The sequence below is a fragment of the Falco cherrug genome, chromosome 9 (assembly GCF_023634085.1).
Source record: "Falco cherrug isolate bFalChe1 chromosome 9, bFalChe1.pri, whole genome shotgun sequence".
In the NCBI taxonomy this organism is placed as follows: Eukaryota; Metazoa; Chordata; class Aves; order Falconiformes; family Falconidae; genus Falco; species Falco cherrug.
In genome coordinates this window covers 32,151,412-32,176,515 of record NC_073705.1, presented here as the reverse complement: position 1 = coordinate 32,176,515, position 25,104 = coordinate 32,151,412, and the positions used below count along the sequence as shown (strand labels likewise).

General features: G+C 36.8%; 1 protein-coding gene across 2 annotated transcripts in view; it reads left to right on the top strand.

Annotated features, from left to right (window-relative positions):
* Positions 1-25,104, top strand: part of KIF20B (kinesin family member 20B) — a 43,313-nt gene that overhangs the window by 6,023 nt on the left and 12,186 nt on the right. The window contains exons 6-25 of one of the 2 annotated variants that reach the window (XM_055721448.1): positions 82-266; positions 2,256-2,304; positions 2,950-3,141; positions 4,611-4,722; positions 5,181-5,252; positions 6,321-6,467; positions 8,032-8,194; positions 9,227-9,466; positions 10,152-10,291; positions 10,869-11,019; positions 12,049-12,250; positions 12,826-12,887; positions 13,071-13,190; positions 14,758-14,920; positions 18,686-19,895; positions 21,239-21,377; positions 22,454-22,576; positions 23,049-23,109; positions 23,745-23,870; positions 24,135-24,271. In XM_055721448.1, coding sequence (XP_055577423.1) covers positions 82-266; positions 2,256-2,304; positions 2,950-3,141; positions 4,611-4,722; positions 5,181-5,252; positions 6,321-6,467; positions 8,032-8,194; positions 9,227-9,466; positions 10,152-10,291; positions 10,869-11,019; positions 12,049-12,250; positions 12,826-12,887; positions 13,071-13,190; positions 14,758-14,920; positions 18,686-19,895; positions 21,239-21,377; positions 22,454-22,576; positions 23,049-23,109; positions 23,745-23,870; positions 24,135-24,271 — 3,794 coding nt within the window. Of the gene's footprint in view, positions 1-81; positions 267-2,255; positions 2,305-2,949; positions 3,142-4,610; positions 4,723-5,180; positions 5,253-6,320; positions 6,468-8,031; positions 8,195-9,226; positions 9,467-10,151; positions 10,292-10,868; positions 11,020-11,982; positions 12,251-12,825; positions 12,888-13,070; positions 13,191-14,757; positions 14,921-18,685; positions 19,896-21,238; positions 21,378-22,453; positions 22,577-23,048; positions 23,110-23,744; positions 23,871-24,134; positions 24,272-25,104 lie in introns of both variants that reach the window. The other variant, XM_055721447.1, reaches the window with a different exon arrangement.

Here is a 25,104-nt window from a genome sequence, read left to right as displayed (position 1 = left end):
ATTGCTTATCCTTCTGTCTTCATTTATCTGTATACCTTGTTCACAGTAATGATTAAACTTTCTTTTGTGTGTTGCTTTCAGGGACAGAAGATGATGCTGGTATTCTTCCAAGGGCTATGGATCTGTTGTTTAAAAGTATTCAAGGAAAGCTATACACAACAATGGATATCAAACCCCACCGGTGCAGAGATTATATAAAGCTGACTAAAGACCAAGTGAGAGAAGAAACTTCTATTAAAAATTCAATACTTGAACTAACAAAAGAGGTAAAGAGCACTTTTATTCTATACTGATAAGCACACACATCTTCAGATATCTCAGTGTTACCCTCTTAATTTTTCAATGGGCAAAGACTCTGTATTGGAGCATGGATGTATCTTTTTGCTGTCAGCCAGCTATTCAGATTAGCAGTAAAGTGAGCAACAGAGCTGATGAACCCTGTTCTGTGGATTTCTGTCTTGTGGCTGAATACTTAATGGAATGTAAACCCCAAGCTTTTTCCTATAGTGTGGACACCTAATAATTTATCCTCTGGGGTTGCTGGTGCTTAAGAAGGGCTGAATGCAAATAGTCTTCCCATCTCTAGAGGTGTGGTAGGTCTACTTCAAAGGCAGCTCCTCTAAACTATCTTTCAGGATACTTGAAAGAAATTAATGACTTTGAGGTTGAAGCAATTTTTTTTTTTTTTAAAAACAGCAGATGTGTAAAGCAAATATACAGAAGGATTTATAAAGGTCTGAATGAAAATGGTTTTCTACTGGACTTCATTCTTTAACAGACCACTGTTGAGTGGTCCAGAAATACGCTCCAGTTTTATGAGTTGCCTGGAATTCTAAAGCTGCTCAGTCCAGTTACAGATACAGGAGACGTGTATTTTGTATAAGCACTTTTTCTTGGGCTTTTAATTCTGAAATTAATGGAATAATATAAGAAAAACCCTGACCATATGTTAGGAATTGGAACTAGAAAGGAATTGTTGTGGTGTTTTTATTTTTAATGAAGTGGTATGATAGGTTATAATGGGTTGTTCTAGCTGTTGTGGGATGGAATGGATCTGTTACCTTGATTTTTAGCAGTTGGTTAGCTGGACTTCTCCAGTGTGGAAGGCAGGTGGCAGCAAAATGCTTCAAGACTTCAATTTAAAAAGCACAGACATATGTTAGATCTAGCTCTAGCAGTCTTTAAGGACTTCAGAAAAATGTGTTGTGTATGTGTGAATATATATATATGTCCCTCTAGTTTCTGGAACTGGTTATAAGAACAAGTTTGGTGGCAAAGTTCGCATCTGCTTCAACAGAGACAAGTTTGGGTGGGTGTTTTATACGTGTAAAGCTTAAATCTAAAAGCTTTGATTGTGTAAATAATTATTTCAGGAATCACTTTATAGGATCCTAGCTTTATATGAAATATAGTCTTGACAAAACATTTTAAAAAAAAAAACCCACACACAAAAAACTGAACCAAACCACACCTGTTCTTTAATCCACATTTCTTCTCTTAAGCATACTGAGTTTGGTAGATGAATTGCACTTCTCTGCAGTTCCATGCCTAAAAAACCCAACAAAAACATCCAACCAAAACTGGGAACAGAGTGTATGAACATTGTAAGGTCTAGCTGTAGGGATTTTTCTATTTGTATATATATGTGTTTTTAAAAGAGCTTAGCAGAAGAAATTTATCTTTCCCTTTCTAAAACCTAGACTCTTTCGACTGTGAAAAGTTTCTACAGCCTGTATCATAAAGCAGTAAGTCACTCACTTTAAGTGAACGAGTGTGCTATGTCTAGCTCTGTTTCTGAGGGCTGACCTAGTAAGCTGTAAGATATGGAATCCTGAATTAGCAGAACACCAATAATAAAAATTTTAGTCTGGTGAATCTATAGAGTCCTGAAGAGTAATGTGTAAACTGCAACTGGACTTCTGCAAATCATCCTGTTAAATCGTGCTGTTTCTGTGTTGGCTCCCACCCCTCTATTCTGTGACTAGTTTTCTTGTGGTTTAGCAAGCTGAAATGCTATATACTGTAATAAGGTCTGGTATAAGGGAAGTGTTGGGAATGAGTATTAAAGTAAGAGCAACCCTTGCAATGGGAATGTACAGGTGCATTGAACTAGGCGTGATGCGTAACCAGAATCTTTGTATTGGCACGTGCAACTATGCTGTATTCCTATTTAGTAGGACCATAGAGCTGTTACAAAGTAACTGGTGATGTACTGTCAACAATGTGTGTCTTAGAAACTCTGTTCTCTTTGGCAGGTAGACCATCAAAACAGCTCTAACAACAAAGCACCCATTGATTCTGAGGGTATGTTTTATATTAAATAATTGCAAATAAAGCTGGTAAAGATGCTTTCTTAAGGTCAATAACTAACTTCTGGCCTACGTTAAAAATAAAATGACTACGTGTATGACTGAGTTGGATAGTGAGCAGGTTATCTGGGCAGAAAACCCAAGGATAAAATGGTTAGAATATCTGAACAGGCATTACAGGAGATGAAATTATAGCAAGGAAAAGCAGTACTAGTTATGCTATAGGCCCTAGTTGTATCCTAAGGGGCTTTTGGAGTACTTGTAAGTAATCAGATAAACTGAATTCTAGCATGTAAAAATTACCTAAATACTAGGTTTGCTTAAAAAAAAATCAGTGTGAAATATACTTGCTAGTTTAATTCTGTCATATTGAAGAGACTTGAATAATTGTAACAAAGCTGTGCATGTTTGATAGAATTTGCAAGTGGAAAAGGAAGTGGTAGAGTAGGTGTCTTACAAATATGTAGGGTAAGCGTGTGACTTTAAGATACTTAAGAAGGAAGGGGGAAAAATGAAATGGATTTTTGTCTGGGATAAGTGGTTTTTAGAAGGCTGCTGTGATATCAATTTTAACTTTTTTTAAAAAATAAATTCTATTTACTAGGCCTATATTGACTTGTAATATATCTGTACTTGGCAGATGTGGAAGAACTCTTAGACCTGGAACAATCTAGCACAACTCTGAAAGATTACACGAAGTTTTCTGTTTGGGTTTCATTTTTTGAGATTTACAATGAATGTTTTTATGATCTGCTGCTTCCTATGTCAAATGACAAGAAAAGAAAAACACTACGCCTTGCTCAAGACATCAAGGGATGTTCTTATGTAAAAGGTGATGAAAATACATTGCAAATTGCCGAATGTAATTTGAAAAGTCAATCTTCCTGTAGTAGTGTTTCTTTCTAGATTAGAAAACTCCTAACTGCATTACTGTGGCACAAGAAACATCTACTTTGAGTATGAAAGGCAACAATCTACATACACAGAAATAGCTGTATCTTTAATAGCCTTTTTTATTCTTGATTGTACTTTTTAAAGGCCTGCATGCACTCCACTGCCTTGATATTCCTTTGAAATAGGAGAAATATTGAAAACAACTGGCAAATTTGTTTGTGGTTTGGTATTTTACTTTTTTTTTTAAAAAAAAAAAAAAACAAAACAAAACTCCAGAAGTTTCTAACTGTAGTTAAAATCTGCTCAACAGGTTTTTTTTGGGGTGTATTTTAGTATTTTCTGTAGAGAAACAGATTTCAGAGAATGTGAGAAAGTGCAGTCTGACTACAAATTACGTAGTACAGTACTTTTAGCTTAATCAAAACTGTAATGTAGTTTGTCTTGGTTTGAAGAGGGTGAGGAGTTAACAGAACTCAAAATAACAATTCAATGCTTGTTTCTGGCTATAGAAAAAAAGACATTTGAAAATACTTTGATTTGTTACTGATTCTTTGGACAATCAAGGCAGCAGTTTTAAAGGCTTTTTTGTAGGTGTTTGGCCTGCTGCTTTTATCTTTCATATGCCAAACTACATTAAAAACCTGAATTAGACAATAAACCCAACTCCTTCATTTCTTCAAAGAATAGAAAATGTAGGAAATAGTCTCCTTTGAGCTGTACTTCAGCATAATTTTTTGTATAAAGCTTAGAAGCATAAGGCCATTCCTGATGTTATTGAGGAAAACCGGCCAACAGTTTTCCTGGTTTTCTTGGTCAGAGCTGGTATTTTTGCTTGTACAATTTTGATGACCTCTAGATTAAGAAGCCACAATATTAATATTAAAAGTTCTATTAGTAGGATTGTGGGTCTTTAGCGCATACCCAGATGACATACAGTCATCATATTGCAGACAAAATTCTTAACTGAAAAAGATCAATGAAGCCGATGGTTTTGAAAGAGATCCAGATGGCATACCCCCGACCCCCTCCTCAAAACTGTAGTCTAAAGCAGAAGCTATCCATGTGGAATTCTGTCATGATGAATATGACCACAGGGCTTTCTTAACCATATTAGACCCTGCCTTTTTGGCTTTTCAGTGCTCAGGCTAAGGTTGCTCCCTTAATTTGGATGGAATATATTTCAGTGTGCTAATAGGATGAAATGATGTAATATTTGTCCTTTCTTTCCCATAGAAGGGGGAATCTTGATCTTATTTGTCATAATATAATTTGTCTGAAGCAGGCTTAGGAAAACATTTGTATGTCTTAAGTATATGTATTATTCTTGGTGTTCATACGTTATCCCCAATCCCTTCTTTCTATTTGATAATGATATTTACAAGATGATCATGTTTGTTCTTTCTAAAGATCTGCAGTGGGTTCAGATTTCTGATTCTAAAGAAGCTTTTAGACTTCTAAAACTGGGGTTGAAACACCAGAGTATTGCAAGCACGAAACTAAACGCTACCTCCAGCAGAAGGTGAGAAATGTTTTTAAAAACATTGGGCATAGGATGCTGTGTAGGAGGAAGGAGGAACTAAAATACGGCTTGTGGCTTTTAGGAGGGGAAGAGGGTTTAACAAGGTCTAGATATCTAGGTTTCAGTTTTGGCATCCTTTAGCGGTATGTGACTCAATGCTTTAAGCCAAAAGGATTCAATCCTTCAATAAGACAAACAGGTGCTAAAGGTAGTAGTGTTGTATCAAATACTGTCCTTCAAGCAAAACCACTTAGCTTTATTCCGTCTAAACATCTGAGGAAAAAGCAAAATAAGTGCTACATATATATCCCTTTAAAAGTTTGTATCTAATGAAGTATATGCTTAGCTATGTTAACAGATTCAACAATGATTTGAACAGATGTTGTGGAGGCTAAAAATATTTTGAAGGTAATGTTCTACTATATCACTTCTCTGCTGATTTAAACTTCTCCTTTTAGTCACAGTATATTCACAGTTAAGGTACTGAAAATAGAAGATTCAGGAACACCACGAGTGACCCGAGTCAATGAGTAAGTTCAGTGTCACCCCTTCTGTGATGTTGTCGGTTCTCTTCAATGTTGATGTACTGGTACTGCACTATACACCCAGTGCTTCCTGGTAGGGCATCATGCATGTATGGTGGTTTCCCCACCTCCTACACTCATACAGTACTTGGCCCTCTACCTCAATCCATCAGGTTGCAGTGCTGTTCTATATTTCGTCCCTCTTGTTCAGCACAAGGTTCTGCTAACCTGCTATATTCCTAAACTCACGTAAATTCTCAGAAGGAGGAGGACTGCAGGGGTGAAATAAGAACCATGTTGTGAAAGGGTTTGGCAGGAGGTAGTGTGAAATTTCATTGGGGAAGCAACATTGAAAGGATGGAACTGTTCATGCCGGTGAAAATCAAGCAATTCTTCCTCTAAGGAAGGTGATAATTTTAAAAAGTGAATAATTTGTGGATGTTCCTGTCCTGGTTTTGGCTGGGATGGAGTTGGGTTTTTTTTTCTTTGTAGCTGGTACAGTGCTGTGTTTTGGATTTGGTGTGAGAGCGGTGTTGATAGGACACTGATGGTTTTGGTTGTTGCTGGGTAATGTTTATACTAGGTGAGGGACTGCTCAATTTCTTGGGCTCTGCCTGTGAGAGGACTGAAGGGGTGCAGGAAATTAGGAGGGGACACAGCCAGGTCATCTGAACCAAACTGGCCAGGGGAATTTTCCATTTCGTATGATGTCATGCTTGGTATATAAACTGGAGGAAGAAGGTGGGGACATTTGGCGTTATGGCGTTTGTCTTCCCAAGTAACGGTTATGTGTGATGGAGCCTGGCTTTCCTGGGGGTGGCTGAACGCCTGGCTGCTGATGGAAGCAGTGAATAAATTCCTTGTTTTGCTTTGCTTGTGCACACGGCTTTTGCGTTACTTGTTGGGTTGTTATTATCTCAACTCTCAAGTTTTACATTCCTTTCCGATTCTCCTCCCCATCCCTTTGGGTGAGAGGGGAGTGAAGGAGTGGCTGTGTGGTACTTAGTTGCTGCCTGAGGTTAAACCATGACAGTTCCAAGGCAAATGAAGTGAATTTTTCTTGTCTTCTTTCAGATTGTCAATGTGTGATCTTGCTGGATCAGAAAGATATACCAAGACCCGCAATGAAGGCGACAGATTGAAAGAGAGTGGAAATATAAACAACTCCCTCCTGATTCTAGGCAAGTGTATTAATGCACTCAAGAACTGTCAGCAGTCAAAGTAAGTCCTTTTAAAAGTTGCAAACTGGGTGTGGTTTTTAGCTATTGCTTACAATGTTTAAAAGTTATTGTTTAAAATCTACGATGTTAACACTGAGTTTTTGGTGAAAAGATGTATAGAATTGTAGAGTCTAAACTGTAAAATCTTGTTAATCTACCAAAGTTATCTTTAAACTTGCCTAAGTACTGCTAGTGTAACGCTTTTCATCAGTGGGATATTGCTGTGCTATCATAACTGTGCGCTGTTTGACAAAATTTGTCTTATTTTTTTCTAAATCTGGACATAACTTAAACACTCACCTCCTGATCTAGTTAACTGTATGCAGACAAAAGAAAGCCTTTCCCTTGTTTGTACCCTAGCTTGAGGATCTAAATAAGAGTAAAATAATACAAAAAGTTAGTTGTCTAAAAACCAGTACTATATATAGTAACTGTCCAGGAAATGCTTTCTCTGTAGGTTCTCATTTGAAGATCTGTCCCAGAAGTTAAATGAACTTGGGTTGAATATGCCTGGCTGTACTTTGCCATACAGCCTGTTCAGTCTTTCACACCTTAAGATACAAAAGCTTTGCTAGTGTCTGTTCCTGATTAAACCTGCATTTTGTGAATTTACAGTCTGTCTTGTCTTCCTGTTCTTTCCAGGGAGGAAGCTGCTTAGAGGACTGTTAATGTGTTCAGAACATTTTTTTTTTCTGACACTGCTAACTTGGATTTTTAACAATATAAAATAAATGTTCTGAGGCATGATCTCTTAAAGTGTTAATAGATGCCCCTTGCAAGTTGAATAAGAAGCAGTAACTTTCTTAAAGTGATTCTCATTTATCAGTCCTGTAGCAAAGCTACTTATGAGCTATATATGTATTCTGGAAGGAGTGTCACTATTTTGCTGAGTTCTGCAGCACTACTCCTATAACTGAATAGCTGTTGTGTGTCCAAAATGCAGGCAATATATTCAGTGGTGAGTGTGTGTTTAGCCATGTTTTAGGATTTCTTATAGAATTTCCTGTAAGCATAAAAAAACTACATCACCAGCTGTTGGATTCAAGGGCACAACTGGATTTAGGAAATGACAGACTGCTGGGGAATTAGGGAAAAAGTTCTGAAAAGTATCTCCATGTTTGGTGAATACTCGCTTTCTTGCCTAGGCACTTGGTACTGTCCACTCTCAGAGGCAGGATAGTGAGTGAGAGGCATCTCTGATAACGTTGGGTACTGCATGCCTAAACTAGATGTGTGTCTTTTATGAATGTGGAAAGGAGGAGGAAGAGGTGGGATATAGTTTACTGTAGCAGGAGGCTATGTGACCCACCTTAGGCTAACAGTTGAACAAGCTCTTGGTTTTAAGTGCTCCCATTGATTGTATTGCTATAGCCTGTGTGAGATAATGGCTACAGCAGCAGTCACAACAGCCATACAAGCTCTTCCAACCGTTGTATCTAGTCCAAAACAATTTAAACTGATTCCAAGACTACTGCTTTCTAAATACTTCCAAGTCTTCAGGCTGGATAGCTCTTGCACTGACGGAGTTATTAAACTTCTGGTTATTTGTTCTTTTGTCTTTAAAGGTTGCAACAGCACATACCCTTTCGGGAAAGTAAGTTAACTCATTTCCTTCAAGGATTCTTCAGTGGAAAGGGGAAAGTATACATGATAGTAAACGTAAGCCAGTGTGCTTCAGCATATGATGAAACACTCAATGTGCTAAAGTTCTCTGCTGTCGCACAAAAAGTAAGTGTGTTGTAGTTTATCTTGATCAGTACTTCTGATTTGCATTTAAAGAGCAGGTTCTCTCACTTCTAAGAATATGAATTTAGTTACTGGATTTTTCTGTCCCATATTCCAATCATATTTTCTAATTACTCCTAGTCAAGCTTTATTTCCTTGTAAAGCCTGTTTTTTAAAAAGGCTTTCTTGCAACTTTTTTCTTTGGAGTGTGGGCATGGGAGCATCTCCTGCTGAAAAATAAATAATTTCTATAAAATGTCCAGCCTAACAAGACACTTGGTATGTTTTGGAAGAAATTCCTTAAGATTTAGGTAAATGTTTCTTCTGTAGTCATAACATGACCTCACCTAGGAGCAGTTCTAGCTGCCCCATATACTACTGCTATCTTAATTTGGAATACTGCTCACTGGAAATATCAGTAAAATAGGTTGAACACCAAAGAGCTTGAAAGGCTACCATTGTGTCCGTAGAGGCTTCAGTGTGAAGGTGGAGGTTAAGCAGAATGAGTAGCAGTAAATGCAGTGATATAACTGTGGCAAAGTTGGAAGATGAAAGTATCCATGGCTTAATGAAGCCATGGAAAACTTCTGTTGACAGATATGTTTAAAGGACAATAAATCAAAGCCTTTGGAATGTGGGCTCATATAAGCAGTTAAGTACACCACCAGGAGGAGCAGACTGTAAGGATGATACAGCTGTTCAAGAAATAGAATTTGTAGGATGGCACTTGGATAATGGAACAAGAAACTCAAATTATAGGGAATACAGAAATCCTGGCGCATGAGGCGGCAGCCGTCTTGGAGGTTGTCGAGCTAGTGAAACTTGGTGTTCCTGGGATCCAAAGAAGGGTTAGGCTATAAAGTGACTCCTTTGGACTCTAGTTGGGAACTGTTCTACATAGTGACTCGAAACAGTGGATAGGCTGCAGGAGCACCATGCTCAGGAGACCTATAGGAAAGTAACAGGTATCTCTTGGAAGTGTCAGTAGAGGTTTAAAAAAAGTACTGATGACTTTGTTCTTTATTTTCTGGGTAGGTTTTAGTTATGGACACATCTGTTCTTCCCCAAGATCAGTCGTTTGGCCAGAAAGCAGCAAAAGAATCATTACGTAGTCATACTAAAATGCCAAGGAAAAGAGCTACTATCCTATGGGACAGGAGCTTAGAAGATGTGATTGAAGATGATGAGATGGAGGAACAACATTATACATCAGGAGAAGCAGCAGTGCAGAAACATGAAGAAAATAAAGTTCTTATTGGAGAAGAAAAATATATGGTATGTGCCAGGACTACGTTAAGAATTGAGCATTAAGAACTGAAAGTGGGATTACTCATAACTTGGTTCCTATTGTGGGAAAACGCTGTGAAATGTGTCTAAGTACAGACTGAGCAGTAAAGTAAGAGTTGCAGATTTAGCTTTCTTTCCTTTTGGTAACCTATGGTCAATGTGCAGCAAGTATTACCTGGTTTTTAGCAATACAGTAGACTGTTCCTTTGTATGCTATGCACAAGAAAATTCTGAAAACTTCTTTAAGGAACAACAGTTTTAGCTGCTTCTAGGGAAGACAAGGAGGAGGGAACAGAGAACTGTTGTGTGGGGGTTTCATTAATAGGGCCCCAAAAATTAGTATTTAGAAAACAAAAGCTAAATCCTGTGGAGCTTAAGCCTGGTTTTAAGACAACTTCAAGAATTCTTGTAAAAAAAAAAAACAACAAAAACCCTTGATGCTCTTTGCAAATGCCCACTCTGTGTAAACTTTTATAAATAGTTGTGCTAGTACCAAACAGATATTTCAACCTATTCATGAATCCTCCTGTTTACAAATAAGTTAATAAAAGAATTGGAAGAACTTTTGCCACTTGGAAGAGTAAAGTGTTGTTGTAGTATTTGAGGAATAGGAAAGATTTCCCTTCTGGGAAACTTTTTTTAATGAAAAAATTAATACTAATGGTAATTCTAGATGCTGCTGAATCTCATAGAAGAGTTGAAGAACAGACTTATTACTGAAAAGAAGAATAAGTTACTGCTAGAACTAAAAGTTCGTGAAGAAGTGACACAAGAGTTTGCCAAGTACTTTGCTGAGCAGGAAAGAGATTTCAAGTAAGCTATCTTTAAGTAGTTTTAAAGTTACTGGTTAAAAATAAATTCACTTATTTTTTGACTCCTTTGGCCATAAAAGACTACACTTTTCTGGTAGACTTAGAGCATCTGTTAATATATTGGTTTGTTTGGACTATGAGATCAGCAAAAATGCTGTGTAGGAAAGGCTTGGATTTTGTGGGGGTGGGTAGGGCTGTGTATGTATAATCTGTGTGTTGGTTCCTGTGGAGCGCTCTTTAACAGAAGAGCTTTGTTGATAGGATGTCTATAGACAGTGTGACACTTGCAAGTTCTTTGGTTACTGCAGTCTTACTGATACTTCAAAAGGGTATTCTGGCTCAAGAAGCTTAGGAAACAAGCCTGTAGTTAAGTGCTATCCATAATCTCTGTATGTATTTGTCTCCCCCCTTGTCCCTCAGGGGAGTGTGTGGAAATATACTTTTATTTTGGTGTAGCAGCACTGTTTTGTTAACTCTGTTGTGCAAAAATAAAGAAGGAAACATCTTTAGGCAGCTGTACTAGTAACTTAGCATCTCATATCGGCTAGCTTTTAGCTGACTGACTTTTCTTCCTCTAGAGTGCGCCTTTCTCAAGAACGAGAACAGCTTGAAGAAAATTCTGAAAGACGCCTGGAAATCTTCAAGGAACTCGTAAATGGTTATAATAAAAATGCAGATGAAGAAAATAAATTAAAAGATCAGCCTTGCAGTGAGCAAGCTGGACCTCTGGTATTTTTATATCCCCCCCCCCCCTCTTTCCCCATAAGATCCCTCTTACTAGCTACCTGTTATAGTCATGGTATGTCCCAAGGATTAGAAGGATGGCTTCAAGGAATTGCATGCTGTGTAACTATATCCTCAGCAAGATAAATTTATCCCATTTAATAGGAGTAGGTGCTGACCTCAAGTATGCATTTAGGAATCTTTGGAGTTTTCTGCATTTCTGCAACAGAGTAAAAATTACAGTATACAAAGAAATTGGGGGGGGTGAAGCTGCAATTATGGTATACAATCTATTGCATTAAATGCCTTTTAAAAGGTATCTGAAGCTGACTTCTTGGGCTCCATATATGGACTGCACTGGTGTGGTCCCAGAGACTTTCCCTTGAGGCTATTGTAGCTACAACTGAAGCAATGAGAATTATATCTACAACTAAGCCATAACAAGGCTCTTAACTTGAGGCCAGCTTTTGTGAGTTTTGAACACTTTGTTTTTAAAAAAGAGGAAAGCTATAAAGTCAATGTTTTAAGTACAACTTAATCTGATAGGATGCCACAAACTTATTTGACCTCACAGACTTTTACTGATAAATGAAAATTTCAGATGTATTCCTTCTAAAAGTGTTCACTTGCTGTGTTCGTTGATTATTCTCATTGAGTAAAAAAAAAAATGCAAGTACCATTTATATGGCATGTGGAGGGGATGCTTTTGTGGTGATAGAAAAAGAAATGTGACAGTGGGTCATTAAATGTTATAAAAAATAAAGTAGCTATTACTTGATACAGGAGGCTTGTGTTAAGGTAGACAGCAACTGGCAATTAAAATGTATGTGAATTCACAAAATGGTTTTGAAGCCAGAATTAACTGTACTTCTATGTTTCCATTCATAAAGGTTTTTCAAATTTTCCATAGAAATAATGGCTGTTGTGTAATTATTTGCAATTTCTAAATGGATGTAAATTATCTTTCAGGATGAAGAATATGGCATAAGGTCAGGCACCCACATTGGTTTTGAGGGTATTATTGATTCTCTGCAGAATGATGTCACTGATCTCAGAAAGCAGGCAGAAGAAGCACACAAGTACCTTGTGTCGCTAGGGGATCCACAGGAAGCTATAGGCTGGCTTGAAGAACAGCTGGGAAAACTTACCACTGAACTGACCAAGACCAAAGAAGAGCTGACAAAGAAAACGAATGAACTAATAAAAACTGAAGAAGAGCTGGCAAAGAAAACAAAAGGTGAGCTGAGTGGGAGTCTGATGTGAAAGGAGGACGGAAAAAAAAAGAAAAAAGAAATGGCTGACTAGAATAGAAATGATAATCCAGTTGATCAGGGTTTTGGAACCAAACCATATGTATAGAAGTGGTAACAAATTGTTGTATGTGTTCAGGTTGAGCAATTCTGTGGGCCTTGGTTATTTCATTTTTAAGACAAAACTTTAAACTGTCAATTGCAGACTTTTGAGTTGAGGGGTAAAATGTCAAACTTAATGACCATGAAACCAAGAATCAATTTGTAATCCCTGCATTTCACATTTTGCTGGTGCAGCGTTTTCAGATATCCTGTGGAATATTCATAGAGGGAAAAGTAGCAATGCCTCATATTATTTCAGAAGTCACTTGACAGGATCTATATTTTATAGGAGCTGCAAGGCCCAATTCTTCTGTTCAATAAAACCCTAACCCACTTGTAAATTGTCAACAATGTCAATAAATGAATCTATGCAAAAACTACTGAAGATCTGGAACAATGGATTACTAAGTAAACTATGCAATGACTGCCTATTTGATGCAGGCTTCTTTTCCTGTTACAGACTTTGAAATGCAGATGGCTAAATTGGGTGAGTCTGCTGAGCAGCTTAAAGAAGCAACTGAGGTAACTTTCTCAAGGAAAAACTTCTGCAAAATTATTTGTTTTAGTACAAAATTCCAGTAGTTTAAAATATTACTGTAGTATGCTTCTAGCTTTTTTTATATCAAGCTTAGCTTAACTGATCTTGCTTCTAAATGTGTGGTATTGTTCAACAATTTAACACTGACAACTACTTTCTTTTCCAAGAAAATGAATACACAGAATAAAAGGATTCAAGAACTAATGGATATTGTGGAACAAAAAGATGACGTTATTAAGAGATTACAAGATTTGATATCCCATTTAGAAGAAACTGTAAAAGACTATGTAAGTCTTGGACATCTCAATTGTATTCATATAAAAAATCTAAATCCATGCTTGTAATGAGCTTAACTATTTGGGAAAACAGTTCTTTTCTATATTGTTGCTGATTGCTTGAAATGGTAGCAGTTGAGTTGTCATTGAAACTAAAGTGACAGTAAAATGGAGGAGAATCTGAAAAATAGGATTTTTGGAAGCAGTGATCTGGGGTTATTGGAGGACTGTAGATGAGACTGAAGAGCTGCTCTAAAGAAAGAAAACCTCCCTTCAAACTGGGAGGACTTGAGCAGCAGGAATAGAGGGATTATGTCACTACCTCCTCTATTTTTGCCTGGATGGAAGAGATTTTACCTCAATTAAGTTTGACCTTTTGCTGAAGTTAGAAGTTAATAATGTGAGAAGGACAGTGATTGTGCAAATTGGCAACAAAAATCAATGTGTTCCACCCGCCACCACCACTATGCACGCACACCTTCAAAGGAAAAGCAATAATATTCATATACTGAGCAGAGTTTGAACTAAGTGGATGGCCAGGGTATGTCTGCTTTTGATGTGATTAATAAAACTTGTAGCTGGCTAGTCTACTACTGGCTGCTGAATGCCAGAAGACGAGCTTGGCTAATTGTATTCAGATTAAAAAAAAATAAAACATGCAGTTAGTTTTGGTTGGTCTTTTTTGATTCTGATGGCCAGTAACCTGAAGTAGTTCTAAGAACCTTTTAAGTGAAACTTAGGCAGCACGCTGATTTCTCTCTTCCACTACAAACTTTAGGCTTTGACCATACTTAATCTTCTACTCCCTCTCCATGCTGCACAGTGACTTCACGTTCCAATAGTATCAATGCTCCAAAAGTGATAAGAGTTCTGATGACTGCTTCCTGTTACTACTACTTCAAAGAGCAAGTCTCCAACTCTGTCCAGTGTTTCTACGAGACTGTGGCATGAAACTTAAAACATGACCACAAACCTCAAGTCTGTTCTATGGATGTTTTTTTAATAAAGTAATTAAACATGAGTAATAGGTCCTTGGCAACCCGCATGGCTTGCCACTTGTCATCTGGCAAGTTAAAAAAATTGTTCTTAGTCGAATATGTAGTTTAAAGTATGTATGACAGAACTGATTAGACTTTAAAGTTGCGTCAGATCTGTCATGACAAAAATGATTTCTGGCTTTGAAGGCAGTTAAAACTATGATAAAGTGACAAGCTTGCAGAGCTGATCATTTGTCCTTTGAATAAATGGGGAATTTCATCAACTCTTTCGAACACTGGAAATTGGTTTTGGGTGGTAAACAAACTCATCTTACATGCAAGTCTTGCATTTTGTAGTTTCCTAGTCTCTTGCTCTGGTTTCTGTATAGTGCAAAGGATTGTGCTTATTTGTACCTGAGAGGTGTACCTGCTTTTGGTTTAAGTAACTGATATGTAACTGACTTGTTGCTCTGACAACCCCTGTACTTGTCACCCGGATAGTTTTGGATAGGATAAAAAAATATTTGTGTATAAAAGATTACTAAGCCTTGTAAGTCCTCACTTTGTAAAACTTCAAAGTGATTGATCTTATTTTAACACAGGACAACACTGTAACTACCATTAAAAGAAAATTGTCAGAAGAGAACCCTGACGAAGTGATTGAAAATGACCAGCTTGAGGATAGTGAGGAAACTGTATTGGAAGTGGGAAGAAAACGTTGCTTTGAAAATAAGCCTGCTGTAGAAGAGCCTCCTACAAAGAAAGGTACAATTTCTACCATCACTCAACAGGGGGTCTCCCAAAAAACTGTGATTGCTATTCCAGAACAGAAGCAAAAAGTTGTGAAGCGTAAACACTACATTGTGAGGAAAAAATCTGCTATGTTAAACTGTAAATTAAAGTAACTGTTATGTGTATATATATCATCTGTTTTGCAGAAGGTGTGATACTGTTCACTGCTAAATGCTTAAAATAAAAGTTAGTTTTCTAAAGTTGCATTTTGCTGCTTTTTCTTATCTGTTAATGTACTTGCAGACTCAGCTGTCATTCTTAAGCAATTTCTTAACAGTTGTTTTGTGCAAAACTTGCTGTTGCTGGACTTGGGGGGTGAAATAGCATCTCCTGCTCAAGCTCTTTAAAATTGTCTAAGCAAGTATCAAACATGTCCATGACTTACTGTGCGACTGAACAATCGGTATGTGCTGTGAAATTTGATGTTTCATTCCGTATGCATGCTGTGAACATGCCAGCTCTGGTCAAGGTGACAGCACTGGCAAAGGAGAACAGCTTTCTACTTGAACTGAAGTAAAATTAAGTCCATAGATGGCATATTTTATGCAGCTCTCACGTTTGCACTTCCAGTCTTTTTGCTTTCCTTTTTTTACTTGTGAGCTTGCCAGTCTTTTTAGAATGAGAGGAATAAACTAGCTGTGGTTGAAAACCTTCAAGGATAAGGGTGAAACTTACAAGGACGTCACTACTTCTGTTATCTATGTCATGTAAGTCTATTAGTATAGGGACTGACTTGTGCAAAATGCTATTTGTAAGATCTGCCTGCCTGTAATTTGACTTTGGGGCAGAGCTGGGCTTGTTTCTCACAGAACTATGGGAAGCATATGCAAAAGGAGAATGTAAGGTCTTCCCTTTGTGTCCCTTACTTTCTTGCCTTCCTCCTGCAGAATAGGTGCTAGTAAGAAAACCTTTCAGGCATTGTTTGGGTGAGGATGGGATAGAAGAAGAGAAATATGATACAAGAAGCAGAAAATACCTATCCTGATAAAGAGGGATAAACATGCTAAAGGGAGACTTGCCAAATTCACATGATCAGAAAACTGAGGATACAGATGGTGAATAAACTGAATGCTGGACTGTCATTCATCACATTCTACAGCGAAAGAAAAAGGGAACCTTGTATCTAGTAGAAGCTTAGCTTAATTTTCTGGAACAAAGCACTTCATGCAGTGGATACTAAACTTCTAATATTTGCTACCCTAGAAGGTGGGAAAGGCAGACAAGCTTAACCACCAACAGGTTCATACATAGATACTGAAAGGTTTAAGCAGGGATGTATAGTCTCGAATTCCTCCAACGTACCCAATTGTCCTGTCAGGAAAGGTCCGTAGGAAATGGCTGAGTCTACCAGCAGTAGCAAAAGAAGGTAAAATATTGGGCTAGTTCAACTGATGCTGTTTACTCCAGTAAGGAATTTCTGGTGTTTGTACAACTTGTTCAAATAAGTATGACTTAAAGTGTCTCGTAAGAGAAGCCTCTGTATCTGTACCAGACATATCTCTGATCTGTCTTTACCATCTTTGGTTGGGATGAATATTGGGTCCTAGCATGACCATTTGATGGTGCCATCTATATAAACATTACAGGAAGGGGGTGGGAAATGAAGCTGATGTAGACTTCTTGATATACTAGATAGATAGTGGTAGGTTAGTCATAATCTTATGACTGAAGCTTATTTAAACAAACAAAAAATAGAAAGGTGATAGCTCCTCTCAAACAAGAAATTACAGTGGATAACTATCCATGCTAATGTCAGCACTGAGATTTTTTTGGGAACAGGCTATTCAGTCATGTTAAATCTGTTTATTTTCAGATGTTGAGAATACAAGGCATCTGATTGAAAAATTGAGTTGCTAGATGCTCCATAACAATGACACTTATTAATGTATATACTTAAATTTAGTCATTCTCTTTAAACGTGCTTGGCACAATAAAACAATGAGCACAGCTGCATTATGATGGTTTTCTTGTGGAATCTAGATATGCCAGTGGCCTATGACCAAAGTTTATTTTGGGAGAAAATAGGTTATCTTGTCTGGAAGTTCAGGATTTTTGTACTTTTCTCTAGGACTTGCCTCCCATGTTTTGGAGTGAGTCTCTTTCTTCCTTAGTGCTTCCTGCATGAAAATTTTCTGGATTGAATATCAGTTATCTTCTTGCACTAATGTTTATCCAACTGTGCTGCATGATTGTCAATGTCCCTACTAGATCAAATCTCAATCCCTTTGTGAATGATCATACCCTTCTCACTATAGGTGTTGGACTAAGGTCTGATACTTTTTTCATCTTGCCAACTTAAACCACAAAATATGTCTTCAGACACCTCGGCACCTCTCCCTTTTAGTGAAGTATGTAAAAATTTGTGTCCAGTATGAAGAATGTAGTATTTTGTCTGATGTGTTTTCTTGGGACTACACAACTGGGCTATCAGAGAAAACAATCTCCCAATCCAAAAATTTTAATCTTGTAGGATTTAGGAGCATGGTTTTACAAGCCAAAGTAAAGCTGCTGTTGTGTCTGACCTAGCCAGAGCACTTGATGTGTTTATTTAGAACAGAAAAGAAAAGGTAAAGAAAAGCAGGAAGAAAAAAATGTCCTGTGTAATCTGATCACTGTAGAAAATAATCAAAAAAACAAAACCTGAACTGAGACGGAAAATGCTACTGCTAATGTTTCTGTGTGACTTTTTGTTAGTGACTCTATAAAACTTGTTGGATCTGTTCAGGATGTTTCCATGCAGTACACATGTATCTATGTGCTTAATGCTCCCAAAGTGAGATGACTGCCAAACTCTATTTTACAGTACTTGCGAGAATCCATAGGATCTCCCTAGACTATGTAGTTGTGATGACCTAATCCTTTGAGACAGGCTTGATTTTAAGACTAAAACAGCATGCATGTTACTAAATGGACACAGTTGGATTCAAACACATTTGTGTATAAAATACAGCTAGAGTCAATTTTGAAGATGGTGAAATGCATGTGACAAGTTAGAATCAATTATTACTTTGGGGAAAAAACAGTTTTAGGCTAACAATATATTTACGGAAATTTGGGTTTGTGTTGGAATGTTGCACGTATTTCTGGGAGAACATTACATGTAATTCATTAAGTGTGGGCATAAATAGTTATCCTTATATCTAGTTGAGAAACCAATGGAAAAAAGGAGAGGAAGGACTTGAACACAAAGGGAAAAACTGTGCTGCATTTTTAGCTTTTTATGAAGGGAAAAACTGTGCTGGATTTTTAGCTTTTTTTTTAAGGGGATAATGAATGTGAAAGAGAAGTATATGTTACCATTGTTTTTCTAAATATAGGATGAGTGACTGCTGGCTGTATTAAAGGGATTGTTGACTTGGTGAAGGTGGAAACTAGATATAGCTGTGAATGTTATCTAGCTCATAGGTATTGCTACGTGTTAGTAAAACTAGCTAGACTTTTCTACTAGTGGTGCAAAGTAGAAGGCTGCAATAAGGCCGTGGCAAAGTATTCTTCAGAGCTTCTGAATACCTCTTGGGGCAAACTATGTCTAGAAGCCTAAGAGGCACCTATTGTATGTTAAACCATTCAGAGCGCTTTAACTACTTCAAGAATCCAAAATGCTGTGTGATATGAGGGTGTGGCTTTCAGATGGTGAGTGTTCTCAATATAGTAATTGCTGTTTGGTGTTGCTAGTGATTTGTACCATTGATTTTAATCAACCTGAGCTGTATGGTATCTTTGGTTTGTTTTTTTTAGGAGATACGAAGGAGAGTTGGGAAGAGGACTCTCTAGAGCAAAAGAGAAATAAATACGTGAAAAATACTTCTGAGAACTATGCAGAAATACTAGCACTGAAGGAAAGAACTGAAACCTTGGAAGGTCAGCTAGCTGTACTTCAAGAACAATGCAGAAAAGAAAAAAATAAAAAAGAAGAGTTCAGTGGGCAGATAGCAAATTTGCATCTCAAGCTCTCCGCTTCTGAAGAAAGGGCTTCTGGCTTAAGTGAAGAACTTCGCCAGTGTCGAGCTGACTATCAGGAGATTGCTTCTGAATTGGACAAACAGAAAACTATAAATAGAGAACAAGAAGAAAAGATTTTTCAGCTGAATAATGAGGTAGAAGGTGCCAAAAAAAAAATAATTGATAAAGTGTTACAAATTAAAACAATGCAGTCCAAAGTAGATGAGTTGTATAAATGTCACTTAGAGTCTTACGCTATGGATGTTGATTTAGTTAATTTAAAAGATTCCTTAGACTCTCAAAAGGATGAACCAGAGAGAGCTCAAATGAGTCTTGTATGCATGCAGTCCCAAACTGCTTCTACAGCAGATCTGAGATGGGAGAGCTCCTTTCACTACAGTGTTGAAAGCATTTGGGAAGAATGCAAAAATATTATAAAGGCTTCTTCACAAAAAAGTCAGCGGATTCAAGAACTACTTCAACAAGTTGAAGACTTAAAGAAGGAACTTGATGATACTAAGAATTATAATAATCAACTAAAAAGTAAACTAAATGAGATTGAAAATCAGGATCATCAGTCCATAAAGGAAAAAGATCTTGTGAATCAGTTACAAGAGCAAATCCAGAAGAAAACCGAAGATTTTGAAAAACTGGCTGCAGAAGATCACAGAATAATTGCACAGTTTGAGGAGGAAGTTACCAGCTACAAGGGAAAAATAAGAGAGCTTGAATGCCTCTTGGAGGATTTTAGAGCTAAAGATGACAGTGTAACAAAGTTAAAAGAGGTACTTAAAGAAAAAGACTCTATTATTTTAAATCTGGAAAGTAATGCAGTAGCTCTGCAAGAGAAATGTGCCAGTTCAGATGAAAAACTGAAAGAATTAAATGACCGAGAGGCAAGTCTGAAGGAGGAAGTTGTGCAGTTGATGAACAGCTTGGAAAACATGAAACACTGTCTTCAGGAAAAAGACAAAAATGAGGATGAGCAAATACGATCTATAGAATTGTAAGTAAATAATGAGAACTCATTGCCCTTTGAGAATAGACTCAAGTTAAAACTACCTTCTGTGAACATCAGCTTATTTTGACATAACGTATTTGCATGTTTATCAACAAAACTGTTTCTTTAAGGAGTTTTAACACACTGGTTGAGTGTTATATTGCTTATTCTGCTGGCTTTGTTTTCTTTGCCTGTTCGTATATGCCCTCAAAAATACAGATGTAAATAATGTGGAATTATTGAAGGGGGAAACAGGAGCATGCAAGGAAATGAAGAATTATTTGAGGTTTCTAATAGGTTTATGTTGCATACCCTATCTGGAAGAAATTACAATTTGTTTAATGTTATATCCTGTAATGTATAAAAGCAGGCAAAGTTTTCTTTGGAAAGAACTGAAAGTAAAAGGGAAAAGAAGAAAGAAAAAAAAAAAGCCTGGGGAGTTAAGAGCTGTTGTTAATAGCTGTTCCAGGTGAAATCAGTATGCTGTAAGAACTTGAAGGAATAATGGCTGTAAGAAGGCAGAACCTTTCTGAGCCCCCTCTACTTTTTAGAACTTTAAGAAATTAAATGTGTCTGAGGGATTATATTTACTATATGGTAAGGAAATTGCAGTCATGTAAAAATAGCTTTAAGACACTGTGTAACCCTTCTCCTGACTAGGGTTTCTTCAGTGCCATATCTGTGTGTACCTGCATATATTCTAAACTATGTTTTAGCATGAAGGTCTGGAGATCCCTGACTCTGCTTGTGAAGTTTTGAATGGTTTTCCTTTTGTGAGGCCGTGTTTTGTGGTGTTAGCTACAGAATCTAAAAAATATTTTTTTTTAGTTAAAGTAAAAATCCAAGATGTGTTACTGTAAAAGTTTTAAATAATCGTAACCATTTTAAAATAAACCCATCAAACTTTTTAATTACTTAGTAGCACTTGTAACAGCAGCACTTGTTGCAGTGTTACTGATTTTCCATTTTCTTTTGATTATTATTTACTTTGATACATACAAGGTCTGGAATGAAGGTATCAAATTTAAACTTACTTGATATTAATCTTGTTCCTTTTGTTACTTTATAAGGATATGTAATGATAAAAATGGTTGCTCTACTGTGCTTAAAACAATTAAAAAAACCTGCAGTGTTGAGAAGTAAATTTAAGTGGTTTGTAACTTCAGGATCATATAATAAGAAGCTGATATCCAAAAGTAAAATTATGAAGTTTGTCATTGGTCTGACAGATCTGAGATGCTATTAATGAATAAAAACAGCAGTCAGAGAGCCTGAATTAATGTGTAAAAGCTACTTCTTTGAGATGTGTAACACTAATGTTATTTATGTCTCTTAATTTCTAACACAAGGTTACATAAAGAACTTTCTGAGAGCTCTGCCCTTGTACAAAGTTTGAAAAAAGATTTGCAGATGAAAGAGGAAGAATATACAGATATGAAAGAGAAATTTTATGATGCCAAGAAACAAATTCAGCAAGTAGAAACAGAGGTTGGTAACCATAGTCCAAATATTTCTTCTGCAAATTTATGCTTGGAGTTGTGTTACTAAAGCCTGTTTTTCACAAATCTCAAGCTACCAATATTAAAAGTGATTCATAATAAAGCTATTTGGAGTGATACATTTAGAGTTACAGTGAATCTTAAGTTACGTTGCCATTGAAGCTGTAAGCTAAAGATAAGATCAGATGTCAAAACATGGATTGGTAGAAATATTGGGTGGGGTGGGGTGTAAAACTTATTAATACACTTGAAAAAGGTTTGAAAACTATGGCTAATCTGGTTATGGAGAAGGACTTTATAATATTTATAATAACAGTAGCCTTACATTGTTATTTGTGCTGACTACAAGGCCTCAGATTTCAGACTTGTAGAAAGTACTGATCTCTAGGAGGAAAAGATGGGTTAATCAGAAAAGTACTAACTTTTAGAGGCTTTAAAATCTTAGCTATGTTTTCTATTAAGGTTGAGAAGAAGAAATGAAAAAATGGGATAATTTTTACTAGTTAGTTGTTAGCATTTAGTTATCAAGCAGTAGGATTTCTTAGAACCTCATGGGATCTCAACAAGACTTTAAAACCCAAAAAACTACCGCAAGAGTTTGGGCTTGAAAGTTACACCTTAAAGTATTAGTGTCTTACCTAGGAGCCTAGCATTTGAGGACCTTTTCCTAGTCAACATTCAGTGTATAATCCTATCTTTGAGAAGCAGCAAGGAGCAGATGGGATCACATGTCAGAAAACATTCTTTTGTGTGTTTCTTTTTTTGTTTGTTTGTTTGATTTCGGTTTTGTTTTTAAAAAGGACAACTGACACTGCAGCTTAATTAGGCTATTTCCTGGTGGGTTTTTTGGTTTGGTGGTGGTTTGGTTTTTATCCCCCTGCTAAATGTAATAATTATATGGTGAAAATCCTTACCTAGGAAGGATATACAGTATAGTGCACCTCCAGTCCCTGAAATTCAGCTAAGGTGCTTGCCAAAATTTGACTCAAAAGTATTTTGTTAGCTTACGGAGATTGTAAAAGGCTAAATGTTGGCTTTGCTTGCTGTCTTTGTGAATTGTTACAGGTATGTACAATGCGATCTGAGGAGAAATCCCTGAGGAACAAAGTTAATGAACTTCAGAGAATTAAAAACCAATTTAGTGAAGAATTAGAGATCAAACAGCGCACAATCCTACAACTTAAAAAGGTATTCTAGGTTTTTAAATTTTACTTGCTCTTAATTTTTTTCATTAATCCATTCATGAGGCAAGTTTTCCAAGCAACAGGAGAAAGCTTACAGAAATTGGGTAAAAACAAGAGTAGCCAGCTGAAACTAGTTTTAATGGATGAACGAAAGATGTTTAAAAACTTTTCACTGCATGACATCGTCAAATCATTTTAAATAATCTGCCCAGTAAATACATACTTAATACCTGCTGATATTCTGATTAGCGACACTTAGATATACTAGTAGTAATGTCTTCCTCTTAAACATTTTTCTTAATCAGCTTGAATGCTCCTTTATACTATATGAAAAACTTACTTATTCTGGACTGTTTGTCTTAAATACTTCATTTGTTACTTAGTAAAGCTCAAAATGAAAAGCTGCTCATTTCTAGCATGTATGTTTGTTTCTTTAAACATGCTTTCTTTAATTTGCTTTTCAATGTGATATTTAGGAGCAATTGAATAATGAGAAGTTGGAAGAAATATCCAAGCAGTATGAGAAAGCATGCAAAGGTCAGGAAAAAAAAAACATTACTGTTCTGTTTTTTTGGTGTGAAATGGCGACATAATGAGTTGTTATACTGTTAACTAATTTGGAGAGCTTTATAGATTTGTATTTTAAAATACTGAGAAACTCCAACTTGGACATCAAATGTTACAGTCTGGAACTAATTTTTGTGAGTTGTTAGTAGCAAGTATATTTGAAAGCAATGAAACAGTCTCAGAAAAACAAACATAAGCCTCAGAGGAGGTGTGGATTTGCTGTATTAGTGTAAACTTATTAAATGTTGGTATTTATTTGCCACTTCTGTTGGTCATTCTAACAAAACCAAACACTGAAACATGAACTAGCACCATAACAGTTTCTGCAGGTTTGATAATCATTGTTTAACTGCAAAATGTTTCGTTTTTATACAATACAAGTCATAATCTGACTGACGTTAACACAGAAATGCTCACCTAAATCAGGCTGAAGAAAATCAGTCAACAATTTTGGATATGGATAGTTGAGTAGAGATATTCTATTTCATTTTAATAGAGCTTTTGATTTCAGGGAATGGGGAAATGATTTGTACTGAAGGCACTTTGAGAGAGAATGGTGGGAACTTGGAGGGTGCTCAACTGTAAATTTATTTTCAAATCCTCAGATCTGCGTGCAAAGGAAAAAATAATTGAAGATATGCGGATTACATTAGAAGAACAAGAACTGACTCAGACTGAACAAGATCAAGTGCTTGAGACCAAATTAGAAGAGACCAACAGATTAGTTTTGGGTAATTTCTCCATGAAAAGGGAGCAGGGAGGCAAAATTGTTTTGGATGTATTGCGATGTCTGCTTTACGTTTCTGTTTTTATTGGTTGACTGGTATTTAGGCATTAGTTTCATGTAGTACATCACAAACTTCTAACATTAAAGGCTTCTGTCCCTTTGTGGTCATAGCTGATAAATCCATGTAACTTTAGTAGGAGGATGTGAATGTGGTCAAATATGCATTTGTAACTCTATTCTATGTAACTTCATTTTGTGTACTGACCAGAACTGGAAGCATGGAAGCAGAAATATGGAGAGCTGAATAACCAGAGCAGTAGTGACTGGCAGCAAAAGATGAGCAAAAATGAGGATAAAAACATAACTGAAAATGAGGAATTAATAAAGCTGCAAAAAGAACTGAAGGTAAAATATGGTGACATAATTCATTCTTAGTTTCAAAGCCATAACTTTCATTTAGGAGTCTAAATTTTCTTGTGGTGCTAACTTTAAAGAGCTGCAGCATGATATGGCAAGTTGTTAACAGCAGGAAAGGAAACCCCGTCTAAAAGCTGCAGTGCACCAGTGCAGCGAAGTGTGGCGGCAGTATCTTTGTACTGGATGGCATCACTGAGGCCCTTTTCCTACATCTGGGTACCGCGGACAGTGCTTCTGTAGGTGGGCTCCTCTTAGAATTGTCTTAACCAGCCCAATTCCTGATAGCCATTTTGAGCCTCTTTCCTGTCAGTTGCGTGGGCAACTAAAGCAGATTCTTTCAAGGTCTTGTGCTTGCTGTATGACTTGTAAGCCTTTCCTGCTAGGTTGAGAACTTGCCTCTTAATTCTCCTTGGATTAGAAAGTAGACTTTTTTTCCAAGCAGTTTTTAAGATGCCTTCTGTTTTATGTGGGAGAGTGTCTGACAAGAGGTTTGATTGTGATAGAAAAGGAGGCAAAGTTGCTGTGAAGTGATGTCCTTAGGTACACACTGTCTATACCCATCGTTCAAACTATACTGCATTCTTTCCCCTTCATTCTTGAAGCAGATATAAGTTTTCTACCTGTAAGGCGACATAAAGATTGGCAATTTTTAAGTTAAAAGGCTGTCTTTACTGTTACTCTTAGAGTGACTTTTATAGTGTTTGTAACTTACCCAGAGCATTTTTAGAAGAAAATTTGTTCCATGAAAACGTGCCAGGCTGAATAAGAAGTGCTGAAAGTTGTTAATTTTTTCCAATAGAGAAGAACAAATGAGAATGTAA